Consider the following 18142-nt stretch of genomic DNA (forward strand, 5'->3'; position numbering starts at 1 on the left):
AATAATAATAATAATAATAATAATAATAATAATAATAATAATAATAATAATAAATATACACAAGACATATGTGTTAAATCATCTAAGTTCTTACATTTTCCCCCCAAAGTTATGCTGCAAAAATGCATTTAAATGAAATGTATTTTTGCACAGTTTAACTGTAAATTACAGTCCAAGAGTTGGAATAGATTACCATTTAGCTTCACACATTTTACGGCAAACAAAAACAGAAAGTAATGCAATTCTGACACTGAGTAAACTGAGTAATGTGACTGCTTTGAGTAATTAGAGTTTAGTAACCTGATTGATCACAATCTCAGTATTCTAACAGATATTGCATTTTCAAAGTTAACATCCTGATCCTGCTTACAGAGATGCATTGTAAAAAAAGAAGAAGATGATACTCAGAGCAGAGCCCTTCCCACTCCCCGCAGATTCCCCCTCAACCACATCTCCCTCAAAACATGGCAGCCATTTCTCTAAGAGCAACACAACTTTTGTTGCCGATAGAGAAAACATGTGGAATCTCAAATTCCAAGACTTCTTGTTGTTCCTTTGGGAAAGTACTGTTTGTTTGTCTGTTTGTTTGTGCATGCGTGCGTGTGTGTGTCTGATTTGGGGGGGTTGTCAGTGGTAGGACACAATCATCATACATAATAAACCCCCCACACAGTGCCCAGTCCAGCTGTTTATATGAGGATGGGATGGATTACCAAATAAGAGTAAAGCAGCTTTATTCCCCTCTGGGGAAGAGAGAGCTGGAACGGAAAGCCTGGCATTCCAAAAAGAAAACGGAAACTCTGGCCCTCTGACGGGTTGTTGACATTTTAAACAGCATGTCCACAGCCAACACAAGCACTAAAACTGACCCTGAACACGTTCAATTTTCAAACAATGTTGCAGAAATGTCAACAAAGTTGTTGTTGAATGGTATCTTAACAACGGTGTGAGAATGCTGTGCTTTTTTAGAGTTTAATGCTCGCATCAGCTGAGCCTTGACTGAAACTTACTGTAACAACAGTATAAACACTGGAGTAGATAACACACGCACACACGCACGCGCGCGCGCACGCACACACACACACACACACACACACACACACACACACACACACACACACACACACACACACACACGCATGTATTCAGATTCAAACTCACACAAACACAAACACAATCCACTATACAGTTTTGCACGACGGTCTTTTCCACACTGTTGAATGACATTTCTCATACAAAGTCACAGTGAAAAATAAATGGGTTAAGAAGATGCCATGGTACAAGCTTCTAGAGCTCAAGCCTGTTTGTTTCCAAGCAAGCAAGAGAAACAAACTCTGAAGTATGCAGACTACTGAATGATACCCATCTTCTATTATAAAAGGGAGCAAGTGGGCAATGTTTGTTCTCTGTCTGTTCTCTGTTTCAATTTTTGTCCCCTGATGATGTCATAGTGATGTCATAAGAGCAAAATCATCTTATGACATTGGTGATGATGTCATCATAGGCACTGATGATGTTATAGTGATGTGATAAGAGCAAATTCATCTTATGACATCACTGATGATGTCATAGGCACTGATATTGTAGTTTTTGGTTACACTCGAGCAATTGCGACATCACTGATGATGTCACAATGTCTATGACATCATCAGCGGCCGAGCTGCGTATGTGAGCTGCAGGGCCAGCTCGGCGAGCTGCAGGGCGGGTGAGCCTAGGAATCGAGCACGCGTAGCGCGCGAGATGCCTAGTAGAATTAGAATCGCAAATCACAGTGATCACCTTTGGTACAATGAAGATGTCTACCGTAGAATTTTGATAATTCTTTAAATAATTTCCAGGATAAAGGCATATGTCCACTAGCTGCGGTATGGTTCAGTGCAGCTGCCTGGACAGACCCACACCCACGTAATCTTGTCAGACGCATGCGGGATCCGACAAAAATAGAACAGGTGCGTATTTTTGTCGTGCCGCGTTGCCCATCTATTACATGGGTGAGAGTCTGTTCCAGCAGCGCTACTGGAGACGCACAGAGCCGTACCGCAGCTGGTGGATATTGGGCTTAACAGTATTGCTGTAAATATTCCCTTGCAGTCATCTTAAGTGTGCATCAATGTCCGTTTACGAGGTTTCATTAGAATACTAACTAACATCCTTCATAATCCACTCCAGTTTTGAGGCAATACCACACACGACCATCGGAAATGTTTAGGTCTCTATCTCAACCACTGTGAAGCAGCTGTCAGGTTTGCAAAAACAAACATTGACGAATGTATGAATGTTTGTTGAGTTTATATGCTGATCCATCTAACAATCATAATTTGTCTTTTAATATTTCGTGAAGCTAAATAAGCTCTCTGCACAAGTACTATTACGAAAAGCTGACTAGGAAGACATGACTCTAAATTGAGATCACTATATCTATGTATATTTCTATGTATAATTATCTCTGGGTTTTTAACCACTATAGGTGTGAGCTCAACAGTTAAGTACTGTAAGTTAAGTTAGAATATATTTGAGAGGAGATATGGAAACATTGTAATGTTCATTCATTTAATTTTCCTTATTATTATTACGAAGTAGGTTATTGAGAACACATTCTCTTTTACGATAATGACCTGGCATGTTCACATGTCAAGTCACACTATCTTTGGAATCTCTTTTCTCATGTAGAGAGCATTTGGATTGGGCAGACAGCACAGCACGCACAGCACGCACACACACACACGCACGCACACACACACACACACACACACACACACACACACACACACACACACACACACACACACACACACACACACACACACACACACACACACACACACACACACACACACACACACACACACACACACACACACACACACACACACACACACACACACACACACACACACACAGTCTCAAGCCAGGCAAGCCCAGTGGATACTGCCTCTCTCTCCACAGGCTTTGCCAGAAGAGAAGAATGTTGGCAGATCTGACTGGAGACACGAGGAATAGACTTGGAAGGCTCCTATTGAGAGCTACAATTACCTGAGGTGAACTCTCCACTATACGTTTCTACAATCTGACATTATACATTTTCTCAACCTTTTGAATTTCTATAATGTGTGACTGTGCATGAGTGATAAAGTAAACTCATCAAGTATAATGCAACTTTAGGCTTAATTTGTAATTGCAGTATGGCATCCCCTGTTGAAACAATACCACCGTACCAGTGGTTTTTGTGATTTTTTGTGATTTTTTTGTGAGTTTTTGTGATTTTTTGCTCTGCGAGAGAGAGAGATACATACATACATACATACATACATACATATATATATACATATTCTCTGACCTTTTGATAGAAGATGTTGACGACCCTCCTACTCTCCTGTTTCTGTGACTTGTAGGAGCCTGGTGGGTGTGATATTGTACAGTGGCTTCAAGATTCAAGATTCAAGATTTTTATTGTCACTCCATGGTACAAGTATCACGTGCTGTGGACTCCCGTTTACAACATAGTACAAATATAACAGGGCATATGAGTGCAAAAACAACAAGAGACACAACAAGCAATAAGGCAGTGTAGTGATAAGACAAGTCAGAGACAGTGGCATATTTACTGCACATAGGTGCACATGTCATGTGCATACTTTAGACGTGCTTAAACATTTTAAATTCGGCGTATTTGACATACAGGTGCAAATAGCATATTCCTTATTAAACATACAATTAAACATTAGACATACGTAATGGTAGCAGCTACAGTACGGTACAGTACGGCTACTACACTATTTGTGTATGTTAAGGAGTCTCGTGGCCTGCGGGAAGAAACTGTTCCTCAAGCGATTTGTGCGTGCTTTTGGAACCCTGTATCTCCTCCCTGAGGGTAACAGGGAGAACAGGCTGTTGTGGGGATGGTTTGTGTCTTTGATGATCTTCAGGGACCTCCTGAGGCACTGCTGTTTATACAGTTCATGCAGTTCTGGCAACTCACATCCTGTTACATGCTGGGCCGCGCGTCTCACTCTCCGTAGCGCCCTGCGGTCCATGGTGGTACAGTTCCCGTACCAGGTGGTGAAGCAGCCAGTCAGCAGGCTTTCAATGGTGCCTCTGTAGAAGTCCCTAAGGATTTCTGGCCTTAGCCCAAATTTCTTCAGGCGCCTGAGTCCGTGTAGTCGCTGTTGGGCCTTTTTGACAACAGTGGCGGTGTGGCTTTGGATAAAAGCATCTGCCAAATGACGTAATGTAATGTTTTTGCTATCTTGTTATTTTCCCTTAGTTGTGTTTAATAAATTATTGTTTCAACTTTGAGCTTGGCATGTGACTCCCGCCTTTTGTTCCAACCTAGAGCCAGGTTGTCACATAATATGGGGGCTTGTCCGGGATATGTTACAACACGGCTCTAGAGAGCTCTCAGAGCTAAACGTTAAAATAATAATTTACTAACTACACTTAAGGGGAAATAAGACAACACAAACTACATCCTATAATAAGAATGTGAAGTGTGTGTGTGTGTGTGTGTGTGTGTGTGAGTGAGCAGAACTGTGTTCGGCCACAGCTATGCCATTTTCACTCAATCAGCCTTAACGATGACCCCACCAACCAGGCTCCTGCAAGTAACAGAAACAGGAGGGTGGGAGGGGCGTCACACAAGGACAGAGTAATGTGACAAATTTGCAGGTGTAAAAATGTTTTGCGTTGTTTCTGAACACTGGAATAAAACAGACCTTATTTTGAGTTATGATAACTTAGGAAAGTTCTTAAAGCTTATTTTACATCTTTGAGGCCATTTACACCTGGTACTTACATGCATTTTCTGTGATCAGATTGCAATCAGATAGTGCTTGACCACTTGAAAGTACATGTGTAAATGCCCCCAAGACACATTGAAGACAGATTGCGATCTGATCGGCCGAACCACCTCCGGAGGTGGTCAGGGCCGCATTGTGACCACATTGAGCACAAGTGTAAATGCAATGTGTCCTCTCAATCAGCAACTGTATGCAGATTGAGAGGACACCCATTTTGGGTGATCAGATTGCAATTAGATTGCAAGCTGCAAAATGCATGCTAATGGCAGGTGTAAATTAAATCAGGCGAATGTGGTCAAGCACTATCTGATCACAGAAAATGCAACGTTAGTGCCAGGTGTAAATGGCCTCTTTCAGTCAAACCTTTGGCTATAGTGTATGAAATTTGTATTTAGTGAGTTTCCAATAATATCCTAATACTATTATTACCTGATGTGGAGGTTGCAGCGTTGAGGAAGTCTCACCCTTCATCACCCTGTGTCTATCATGCAGTGGTAGCAAATAAAAGGCTTTAGCAAAGCATTTCCTTTGAGGGTGGCACACCACTACAGCAATAAATGGAGCAAGTGCAACTGGACAGAGGCAGAGCGAGGTAGTGAGTCTCTCTTCAGAATGTTCTGGACAGAGGCAGAGAGAGAGGTAGTGAGTCTCTCTTCAGAATGTTCTGGACAGAGGCAGAGAGAGAGGTAGTGAGTCTCTCTTCAGAATGTTCTGGACAGAGGCAGAGAGAGAGAGTGAGTCTCTCTTCAGAATGTTCTGGACAGAGGCAGAGAGGTAGTGAGTCTCTCTTCAGAATGTTCTGGACAGAGGCAGAGAGAGAGGTAGTGAGTCTCTCTTCAGAATGTTCTGGACAGAGGCAGAGCGAGGTAGTGAGTCTCTCTTCAGAATGTTCTGGACAGAGGCAGAGCGAGGTAGTGAGTCTCTCTTCAGAATGTTCTGGACAGAGGCAGAGAGAGAGAGAGAGTGAGTCTCTCTTCAGAATGTTCTGGACAGAGGCAGAGAGAGAGAGAGTGAGTCTCTCCTCAGAATGTTCTGGACAGAGGCAGAGCGAGGTAGTGAGTCTCTCTTCAGAATGTTCTGGACAGAGGCAGAGAGAGAGAGTGAGGCTCTCTTCAGAATGTTCTGGACAGAGGCAGAGAGAGGTAGTGAGTCTCTCTTCAGAATGTTCTGGACAGAGGCAGAGAGAGAGAGAGTGAGTCTCTCCTCAGAATGTTCTGGACAGAGGCAGAGCGAGGTAGTGAGTCTCTCTTCAGAATGTTCTGGACATAGGCAGAGAGAGAGAGTGAGGCTCTCTTCAGAATGTTCTGGACAGAGGCAGAGAGAGAGGTAGTGAGTCTCTCTTCAGAATGTTCTGGACAGAGGCAGAGAGAGGTAGTGAGGCTCTCTTCAGAATGTTCTGGACAGAGGCAGAGAGAGAGGTAGTGAGGCTCTCTTTAGAATGTTCTGGACAGAGGCAGAGAGAGAGAGTGAGGCTCTCTTCAGAATGTTCTGGACAGAGGCAGAGAGAGAGGTAGTGAGTCTCTCTTCAGAATGTTCTGGACAGAGGCAGAGAGAGAGGTAGTGAGTATCTCTTCAGAATGTTCTGGACAGAGGCAGAGAGAGAGAGGTAGTGAGTCTCTCTTCAGAATGTTCTGGACCGAGGCAGAGAGAGGTAGTGAGTCTCTCTTCAGAATGTTCTGGACAGAGGCAGAGAGAGAGAGGTAGTGAGTCTCTCTTCAGAATGTTCTGGACAGAGGCAGAGAGAGGTAGTGAGTCTCTCTTCAGAATGTTCTGGACAGAGGCAGAGAGAGAGGTAGTGAGTCTCTCTTCAGAATGTTCTGGACAGAGGCAGAGAGAGGTAGTGAGTCTCTCTTCAGAATGTTCTGGACAGAGGCAGAGAGAGGTAGTGAGGCTCTCTTCAGAATGTTCTGGACAGAGGCAGAGAGAGAGGTAGTGAGTCTCTCTTCAGAATGTTCTGGACAGAGGCAGAGAGAGGTAGTGAGTCTCTCTTCAGAATGTTCTGGACAGAGGCAGAGAGAGGTAGTGAGGCTCTCTTCAGAATGTTCTGGACAGAGGCAGAGAGAGAGGTAGTGAGTCTCTCTTCAGAATGTTCTGGACAGAGGCAGAGAGAGAGAGTGAGACTCTCTTCAGAATGTTCTGGACAGAGGCAGAGAGAGAGAGTGAGGCTCTCTTCAGAATGTTCTGGACAGAGGCAGAGAGAGAGGTAGTGAGTCTCTCTTCAGAATGTTCTGGACAGAGGCAGAGAGAGAGAGTGAGTCTCTCTTCAGAATGTTCTGGATGCTTTGTCCACACATCCAGACCGGGCCAGTGAAGTGAAGGGCAGACAGAGATCTCCTAACAGGTGCTGGGATCAGAGAGGTCTCCCTGGCACCATCCTCCTCACTCTCTGGACTTACAGCTTAGGATGACAAACAAACACGCACAACCAACCGACGCAGACACACTAACACTGCAAAGACCATGACATGCACGCATGCGCGTACGCACACACACACACACGCACGCGCACACACCCCTCTCTCCTCGCCTCCCCCCCTCTCTCCTCACCCCCCCCCCTGAAGAGAGCTCACCCTGGACTTAAAAGCTTTAGGCTGGCATTCAGACAGAAAAGCAGAGTGCAGCAGAAAGCTTTACTTGGGCTTGAGATGTGAGTCCTGAGACTGATCTCAGGAGGTCATAGATTACCCAAACTGGACAACACATCAATGTAATAGAGTACAGGAATGTTTAAAGCAACTGAACCCAGCAAACATTTCTGACATTGCCTGTGCAAACATTGAAAAACCTTGTAGATATTGAGACAAAATTAACTGCTGCCTGCATCGTTTTATGAAATGTGGAGCACAATATCTTTCTGACAGCTCCCAAAGCTGTTTGAGAAGAATTTTTACCATCCCATTCCCATAAATCAGCAATATATTGAGCTGCACCCAACAAATAAGTGGGCATCTGGGTAGTGTAGCGGTAAAAGAACTTGCCTAGCATTGCAGAGACCCGGGTTCAATTCCCAGCTGTGTTACTTCCAGCTTGGTTAGATGTTGCTATACAGACACAATCGGCCATGTCTGCGGGTGGGAAAGTGGTGGGGTATGTGTCCTGACCGCCTGCTTGGGGAGGAGGGGAACTGAGGGCAATAGCGTGATCCTCCCACGTGCTGTATCCTACCTGTGAAACTCCACGGTGTCAGGTGAAAAGAAGCGGCTGGTGACTGCACATGTATCGGAGGAAGCATGTGCTAGTCTACGGCTCTCCCCTGATCAGCAGAGAGGGTGGAGCAAAGACCGGGACAGCAGGGGGAATTGGCCAAGTACAATTTGGAAATGGGTGAAAAACCCTCACAAAACGGAAACAAAAACTCAGAGATTAATTGTCTTTATCATTTTGTTTGTCTTTTTCAGTTTGTCCATCTAACAAGAAATATTTGCAGATAGAACCATGACGCAAATACTAGGGGTGGGAGAAAAAATCAATTCACCTAAGTATTACCCTAGTAATTTTTTGAATCGATCTTTTATTCCAGAATCGATAATCGCAAAAAAAAAGAAAAAAAAAAGAAAAAAGAATTGGGTGCCTGCAGTCAGGCCACTCACTGAACAGCAGGCCAGGTGCCGTCTACTGGTTTACTAGTGGTTTTATTACTTTATTAGTTAGTCTGAAGTAATAATTACACTTCAGGGTTAAAGTGGGTGCATCTCATTGTAAAATTGGACTTGGCCCAAATAGGGCTTCAAACGACCCAAATTGGGCTTCAAACGTCCCAAATCTGGCTTCAAACGACCCAAATTGGGCTTCAAACGGCCCAAATCTGGCTTCAAACGGCCCAAATTGGGCTTCAAACGGCCCAAATTTCATGCGCGTCGGCCCATATCGGCCTGGCCTGCTTGGTATCTGATGCCCGGCCTGAATTATGATCCCAGTCCGCCCCTGTTTTTAACTATATCACCCAGCCCTACTCATGATATAATATACAGTCTCTAGTGTATGATTCAACTTTTCCCATGTTCTAATCTAGTGTAAAAAAGCAAACAAACTGAAAAAAGAAAAGAAAAAATAAACAAAAATCGCAATAAATCGTAATATCGAATCGCAATAATCGTAGAATCGCAATACTTAAGAATCGCAATATATATTGAATCGGCACCCAAGTATCGTGATAGTATCGAATCGGGAGATAAGTGAATCGGCACAGCCCTAGCAAATACCACAATACTCAGGGGGTCCATAGGATGAACATGAGTGCATACTAGGCACGCTCTGTATAGTGGTCACTGGGAGGCCATTATGTGTTATAAGGGCTTAGGCGTAACCAGCCCCACAGCCATTCAAACCTTAAAGAACAACTATGGCATACTGTATGATGACTGGATTGTGAACTCAGCTCTTGTATTTTGGCTGCTTCAGCCTAGTAACAGGCACAACAGTGGCTCAGCCTAACTAACCCCTCTCTTCTCCTCACATCCTCCTCCCTGGAGTGGCTAAAGGAGAGGCAGATGTTTCCTCTCCCATTGATACCCCTCCCACCTTTTCTTCCTCTGACCTCTCCCTGCCTGCATCAGCCTGCTGCTGCCCTCTGACCTCTGACCCCAGCTTGCCTGCCTCAGCCCGCTGCTGCCCTTACAGTCAGCCCTCGCTTGCATGCACAGACAGAAAGACCATCCAGGTCCGTCCAAGATGGAGAGATTTAGCGCCCGTGTGTCGGGCGTCCTAAACTAGTCTGCACAGCATCGCACATCCTCCGCTCATCTGAACACACATGACTCTCTCTCTCTCTCTTTCTGTATCTATCTATTCTAACTTAGATACACTCACATGATCGCAAACACACACCATCCGATTTATCCAGGCTTTATATCCCAGTGTGACAGACTCTGCATAAACACACAGCAGGGGGGTAGCTCAGTCTAAACACTTAAGCATACACACAGCACACACACACCCACAGACACACGCTCACGCACACACACACACCCACAGACACACACACGCGCGCACGCACGCACACACACACACACACACACACACACACACACACACACACACACACACAGACACACACACACACACACACACACACACACACACACACACACACACACACACAAACAGAGGCCACTTGCTCTCCTAAAAAGGCAGACACTTGAGCCCGTTCCAGGATAACCAAGTACTTCAACACTTCCTAGACCGTGTCTCAGACATGCAGATACATTCCATGTCCAGCGACAGCAGTGTTGTAGTGATAACTGAAGTGGTATGTAGGTACAGTGTTGTAGTGATAACTGAAGTGGTATGTAGGTATAGTGCTAAGGAGTTGAACAAAGTGACCCAGCCCTCCTAGAATATCAGCCAGGGTTAGGGTTAGGGTACTTTGCTTAACCCCACAGGGCAGTGGTTCTCAAATGTTTTCACGTCAAGGACCCCTAAACTGACACAAATTAGACCACGGACCCCCATTTCATACGATTTTGTCCCAGGGTCCCCCATCTGATCAGGGCTTGTGGAGACTTGGATTCACACTCAGCAGACACGTCTACTTGCCTGACACGGCCGGTCTCCATTTCTCCCAACTGGGACCGCGCCAGCTGCATTCTACTGCATGTAGTACACTGACTGTTGGCAAGTACCTCATACAACCACACATCAAAAAATCACAACTATCCCTTTAATGTAGCCTATGTACGTAGTAGCATAGTGCATTCAGATTCTCTTAGCACCGTGGTTGTCTTTTCCTTCCGACGAGGCAGGGGCATAGGCAGAAATTAAATTATGGGTGGGCCTGGATAAAATTGGGTGGGCCTGGATAAAATTGGTGGGGCAATTGCATGACAAATTTTTGCGCGCAAAGCGCACAAAATTCCTAGATGTCATGAAGTCGTCATGCATTAGACTCTGGAGATGATGTGCCCTGCGTTTTTAAGCTACAAAACCATTAGCTAGCAAGGCAGCAGCAAGTTTGCCTCTAGAAAACAACCAATAAAATAAATAAAATAAATAAAATAAATAAAATAAATAAAATAAATAAAATAAATAAAATAAATAAAATAAATAAAATAAAAATAAATTGGGTGGGAAAGAAGTGGGTGGGCCTGTGCCTACCCAGGCCCACCCGTAGAAACGCCCCTGCGACGAGGTCAAGGAAAAGTGAAAGGAAAGGAGTTAGGAGGGACTATTTGAATCCAGCCCAGGCTGCTGCAAGACAGGGCCAGGAGAGTGGGAGGGCCATCACACTGTTAGATGTTTTATTACAGAAAGCGTATCAGACCCAACTCTCCCCAGATCAACAGAGGGGATGGCGCAACGACCGGAACAGCAGGGGAATAGCCATACATTCTGTAACTGTGTTACTTATCTTTGGAATTTGAGTGAAAATATTTTTTTTTACCCTTTTTGCTGGGGAACCCCTAGAACCCCCTCAAGGACTTTTTCACACCAAGGACCCCTAAACTGACACAAATTAGACCACAGACCCCCATCTGATATTTTGCTTTTAATTTAGATGTTTTATTACATCCAAAATGAAAAGAAGGGATTCCGCACACTTAAATCTATGCAATACTACAAATACACTTTAATACTGAGCTTTTGGTCTATGAGACCTTCATCAGAGCATACATGTTGTCTGTTTGATGTTTTATTACAGGAGGTGGGAAGCCCATGACCAAAAGAGTCATACATTCTATCATTGTGTTAGTCTACTGAATTGGATGGAATTATAGTGAAAATAAATTATTCCTCTTTTTGCTGGAGAACCCCTGGAACCCCCTCAAGGTCCCGGGACCACACTTTGAGAACCACTGCCCCTAGTGGACGCTAGTGAACCAGGGTTTAACAGGGAAAGGAATGACAGTCTTATGTAAGACCATTTGTTTCTGCTGTACAGAAACACTGACGGCGGTGTGAGCAGGGAGAGCTCTTCAGAACATGCTATCAGATCATATTTGTATTGTCAGTATTATCTAGGCATCATGTAGCAATCATATTTTTCAGCAGATTGCAAAACCAAGCTTCAGTTTCTAGGAAATTAAATCCATGATGTCATCAACACACAGAAAAGGCAACTGCTGAGAAAAAAGAGACATGGAAAGAACAAAGGAGAGAGAGAGAATATGTATTGGCTATGAAAATATACAGGCCAGGTCATCTAGGTGTGTGTGTGTGTGTGTGTGTGTGTGTGTGTGTGTGTGTGTGTGTGTGTGTGTGTGGGGGGGGTGTGTGTGTGTGTGTGTGTGTGTGTGTGTGTGTGTGTGTGTGTGTGTGTGTGTGTGTGTGTGTGTGTGTGTGTGTGTGTGTGTGTGTGCGTGCGTGTGTGTGTGGGGTATATAATGATTCTATGGCCTAGGGTAGCAGTGGAACTTGTGATAGTCATGCTCTGTGTCTGTGTGTGTGCGTGCGCTGGCACATGAGTGTGTGTGTGCACTGTATATAATAATTCTATGGCCTAGGGTAGCAGTGGGACTTGATCATGCCTCATGTCTCTGTGTGTGTGTGTGTGTGTGTGTGTGTGTGTGTGTGTGTGTGTGTGTGGTGGGGGGGCAGTGTGAGCCAAACTGAGGCAATTCTTTCAGTATGATCATTATGGTTTAACATCATAAGACATTGGGCGAAGAGCAGAGCACCTTAAGTGATTTGTGTGTGTGTGTGTGTGTGTGTGTGTGTGTGTGTGCGCGCGTCGTCATGCATGCCTACAGATCGTATGTAGGAGTCACTACACTCATAAAGATGACCATATTCTGTGATGTCACATCCCATCTCACATATCTCAGCATCACTTGTCCCCTGCAACTATGAACCCAGTGAGATCAGGATTGGCAGTGAGGTCACTTCCTAAAGATCTGCCAGCACTAACACATACTCGTGCACACGCACACACGCACGCACACGCACACACACACACACACACACACACACACACACACACACACACACACACACACACACACACACACACACCACACACACACACACACACACACACACACACACACACACACACCACACACACACACACACACACACACACACACACACACACACACACACACTCGTATGGACACACACACCCATGCATCCCATGATGCATCCATGTGTGCAAAGCCTGGATGTAATGGCCGCCCGTAAGCTGCTCGCAGCGCATGAAGCTTTTTGAAGGTTGTTCTCTTCCCGGCTTACTTCCGTGATGTGCGGCCCAAGGTCATGCGCTGTAATCAATTATTTCACCATTTCTGACTGTAGCTGTCAGAATGTGTGAGCACACACTGTAAGCCAGCAACAAGCATCCTCTGTGCTCACACATTTCGGTGGTCATAGATTTCGGACACACAACGTACCGTAACAAGCAGGGTATGAGTATCGTCATGCTAGCTTTCAAAATGAGCCGGCCACAGCATTTGAAAGACATTGGCTGCAGATTTTTATTTTTTGAGATCCGGGGCTATTCATAAAACATTGGGAGCTATCTCCCAATGCCCAGGCCTATAACGACGCCCATGGTAGCCTCACGTGGTCAGACCCAACGTCGACGTCAGCAAGCTTCCAGCGACGGCGGGTCTGAATCACGAGTCTCTGAATCACACGAGACACATACAGCGCGTCATATTACAGTCCGGCAAGGAAACACGTTCAGGGGAACGCCGTGTGTCTGACTCTGTCATGCATCCTTTTTTTGGCTTGGGGGTTTGGGCGTTAACCACTTTTGAGAGTTGTGTTCCAGGCGTAGATGATATCTACGTCTGCAACACAAGCTACCATGGTACCAAGATGACGGTACCAAGGTACCATGGTAACAAGGAAGTAGTGTTGAATGGGCACGGAGCCTCCCCGTGGCCTAGATGTGCATTCATGGACCCCAGAAAAAGATTATTATTTATTTAGTAATCGGACTATTGGTGTGCATGCAAATATATTCTTTTAAACTGATCCACACACAAAAACGACTAGAAGTGCTTTAATTCGCCTCGCAATTTGGTGCTGTGTATTTGCATTGCTCTTGGTGTGTAACGGCTGTTATTCTACTACTTCAATGTGAAACAAACATTATGTAAGTACACAGACATACTGTACAGACACAATCACACACACCATTAAGATATTATGTATAAATAAATAAAATATATTCACAGCTTTATATTGCACACACAAAGTCTGGACCAAATAGTTCATCTTTTCGGGTTCAGTCATTGTGTAAACGACACATTTCATCAGCAGAATTCTGTGTACTGTACACCAGTGGAACCCTCCTACTGGAACAATGATGACTTTAACTGTGATCACATCCACTCACTCAGCACCTACTGCTCTGCTGTAGTCTTACATAACGGAAAATATTTATAGGCCGTGAGTAAATCTGTGTGTGTGTGTGTGTGTGTGTGTGTGTGTGTGTGTGTGTGATCTCACAGTGTTATTCATAGTGGGTGAGTCTTCATCTGAGAGCGTCCTCCCTCTCCAGAGAATGGGCTGGGGCTCACATTTGTGGAAAGGGGTTGAGGGGGGGTCACAAGAGGCAAAGATCCTTAGTCCTAGTGTGTGTGTGTGTGTGTGTGTGTGTGTGTGTGTGTGTGTGTGTGTGTGTGTGTGTGTGTGTTGTAGCTAGGCTTGGCCGATTTTTTATAATATCGAATATCGTGATATTTCCAGAATATCACCACATTTCCCCAATATAGTGATTATGAGGGGGGGGGCGCAGTGGTGTAGTCTATGTGATATGCAGGTATACGGCGTATACACACTGCGAAATGACTCAGATTTGCGTATGCGCACTGGGAAATGCGCTATGATACGTATCGTTTTCACTTTCCATTCATAAAATTCACCCTGTGCGCTCTGTGTGTTACCCTACCTTCACACACAGCACCCAAGCCTTGCCTACACCTTGCCTTTACCCACGCTTTTAAATAGGCGTCCTTTTTGGTCAATGAGGCTGTGTACATAGGGCGCCTCAACGCGCCGATTTTATCGTTTAGGCGTGAGTTCTATTTTCAAGCCGACTAGGCAGACTTTTTCTGTCAAGCCATGAAAGAAGAACGCGACAATATCCGTGGGAAATGGCAAAGTCAACTGAATTTCAAAATAAAATGGTGTTACAGCGTTGAGCAGAGAGAGAGAGAGAGAGAGAGAGAGAGAGAGAGATTGGGGCTTTCTCCCCATCGGTAAACAAATCTTCAGGAGAGAGAATAGCAACTGAAGAAGCAAGATGAAGCTGATGGCTGAAGCTATTCTGTAAATTTGGGGAGGAACAACAACAACAAAAAATGGGTCTAATCTCCGCCCACTTCCGGCCGAAACCACGCCCCCCCCCCCCCCGACCGAGTCAGAGTCAGTCATCGACATATAAAGATATTATATCTCAATGGTCAGTATACCCTCTGAAAAAAGGTAGACTACACCACTGGGGGGGCGATAGTATCGTATATCACAATATTTGTGTGGGACTACATCGCAATATTGAAAGGGGTACACCAACTTTTTGGGAGTTTCACCCATTTGCCACATCACCCATACATAAAAGATACACAATACCTTTACTGTCTCCGTACAGTATACAGTGAGCTACAGTCGTCCAGTTAGTTAGTATTGATACTATCAATTACATCACCACACGGCCATCTTGGTAGGAAAATAACAGGTGATTGTAATCAATTAACAGGTGATTACAATCAAGTGACACAAACAGCCAATGAGCTGTGTGTATTGTAGCGCCATATTGGTAGGAAAATGCTTGTGACATCATGGGAATACGATGAATTGGACGAAACGGTACAGCCTACATGGATACATGTGCTGACTCCCAATGGCAGAACAAGGGAGGTGTGGTGGGGTGTGAATTGAATAATGGGATGCTGAGTGAAAACAATCATGTTTATGTCAGATCGCCACTGTGTGTGTGTGTGTGTGTGTGTGTGTGTGTGTGTCCTACCTGTCGAGGGCAGTGCTGGTAGCCATACTCCTAGCAAATCCCCTGAGGCCCAGCTGTCTGAAGTAGGGGATGGTGGAGAGGTTGGCAGCCATGATGGCCACAGAGTCTGACGGGTTCACAAAGAAGCCGTTCTCTCCCAGGATCATGTAGCGGTCCTGAGGCAAACACATCGCACAGCACACTGTCATCACTCATCATTTGACTGTCATCTGCTCGGTGATCAAGTCAACTAAAGCACCGTGTGGAGAAAAGCAGTGTAATCACAACAGATTAATAGAGGTATTTTGCTAGCTGATGACTGATGTAATTTATGAAAAAGGTGAGGTACGTATATATAGTTTGTATGCTCTAATTCTCTTTGAGGGATGAGAGCGCTAACCACTAAATCACTGCACATAAGGAGTTTAGGCACTGGAGCAATTTGGTTTCCATCTCCATACATTCTCTTTTAGATCCCATTCAAATTCAGTGAGGACAGTATGGGTGTGACTGTTCATAACATTCACGGTTCAGTTCAGATATATATTTAGCACAGTATACAGTATAGCCTACTAACCACAGGTACCGTAAGTGGACTAGTAAACATTCCAACTATCATAATTACTGCTGAGAGGTTAGAAGAGAAATATCTGCCATTATATAACACTGACACATAGAGAAACATAACACTATTGAGAATACAACCGTTAGCACTAATGGCTGTGAAAATACCTATCCTTGGTGGGAGAAAGAGAGCGAAAACAGGTATGACATAATTCTCCTGATGCTAAGCTAGTTTAGTTAGCCCTGTGTGTGTGTGTGTGTGTGTGTGTGTGTGTGTGTGTGTGTGTGTGTGTGTGTGTGTGTGTGTGTGTGTGTGTGTGTGTGTGTGGCATAAATGACTCTTGGAGACCATTGTGGAAAAAGTGATTGAGAGACAGATACAGTATTATCTGGTCCCCCATTGTCTCACTTCCTGTTATCAGCTATCAAATAAAACCAAACCAAACCAAAACCAAACAGGGTAATTTTGGTATCAGAATCTATGGGTGGAGTTTAGATTAATAAAATATTGAATGGGTTTTGAATGAATGAATGAATGAATGAATGAATGCCAAACGATCTAACGATCACATTGTCATGTCACGTCAGTCCCTCTCATCATGTTAAAAGTGCTACATGTAGCATTTTAACAACGATAAATCATTAGAATGTTAATTTCGAGACATTAATTACCATAAATAAATTAGACCATTGAAGATTGACAGCCTCTGCCGGCCCCTACTTTGAATTGTACATTGTGTGTGTGCCACCGGGTTGGGTTTTTCCTAAGAAATCCAAGATTGCTTTAAAGTTGACATCAAATAGGAAGAGGGGTCTAAAGCTTTCAGAGTGTCTTGCAATGTCAGATGGTGAAACGAGTGAAAGGCCCATGAAACAAATCATGCTGAGTTCAGATAACGTGACGATAGCCCGCGGAAAGCCCTCGGCGACAGTTTATGCAGCTTGCCAGAAAAAAAAACAGATCAGAGGCAAGTCAGCGTTGGCTCAGCGCTCGCAAATCGGCACTCGATTTGCCATGTGTGAACTGTTCAAAGACGCGATCGGGGCGCTCACCGATGAGTCACAGAGGCCCAACAGATATCTAGCAGGCTAAATATCTGGTTGTGTCAGGAGAGCCATCAACGTGCTACAGCCAGTGAGGACGGCTGCTTTACTCCAGGCAAGTCGAGCAAAGACAGAGAACGTACAGTCTGGGCCATTCTACCGAATTGGTGCAAACTGCAGTCCCACAACCAAAAAACAAGTTTAAAAAGCATTTAAGTATGCAAATCTTAGATGTTTACTAAGATAATTCTATTATCTATTAAAAACTAATAATAACTAATAAACTAAAACCCATATTTGAGATAGCAGTAATAACTCTGACTTAATAACTCTGACTTTGAACCACTTCGGTAGGATGGCCCATACTGTATATGTTGTGCGAGCGTGTAACCTGAACAGAACAGCGGTCTGACAACGTTGACCGTCGGGTAGTCTGTCCGTGCCCTAAGGCGAAAGAGAAAACCTGTCACCGAAGAAGCGACATCCTCTTTATGACAGCAAGGCACAGAGACAGAGGCTACCAATTGTCTGACCATGGCCTCGTTTGTTTACAATAACTATACCAAGTTTATCACATTGGATTTGAGATTGACATATTTGAAGCAATAATCCACTTAGTTTAAACATGGGGGCTATTCAGCGCTTGACCGCCATGAAAACCATAATATAAACTAATCACCATAACTGGATGCTACAAACTCATCCCAGCTGCATCTGATCATGGTGAATAGTTTATATTATGGTTTTCATTGCGGTGGTCAGGTGCCAAATAACCCCCAAGTTAAAACTAAGTGGAATATGTGATAGGTGGCGGGTGTCGGAGGGCACACTGTCCCATGCTTTTTGGTTT

General features: G+C 44.5%; 1 protein-coding gene across 1 annotated transcript in view; it reads right to left on the minus strand.

Moving 5' to 3' along the window:
• pgm5 (phosphoglucomutase 5) overlaps positions 1-18142 on the minus strand; it is a gene marked incomplete at its 5' end in the record, with an annotated part of 52454 nt that overhangs the window by 21178 nt on the left and 13134 nt on the right. The window contains one exon of the mRNA XM_083643871.1: positions 15706-15860. Coding sequence (XP_083499997.1) covers positions 15706-15860 — 155 coding nt within the window. The remainder of the gene's footprint in view (positions 1-15705; positions 15861-18142) is intronic.

The sequence above is a fragment of the Poromitra crassiceps genome (genome assembly GCF_964638095.1).
Source record: "Poromitra crassiceps genome assembly, chromosome: 10".
Taxonomy (NCBI): domain Eukaryota; kingdom Metazoa; phylum Chordata; class Actinopteri; order Beryciformes; family Melamphaidae; genus Poromitra; species Poromitra crassiceps.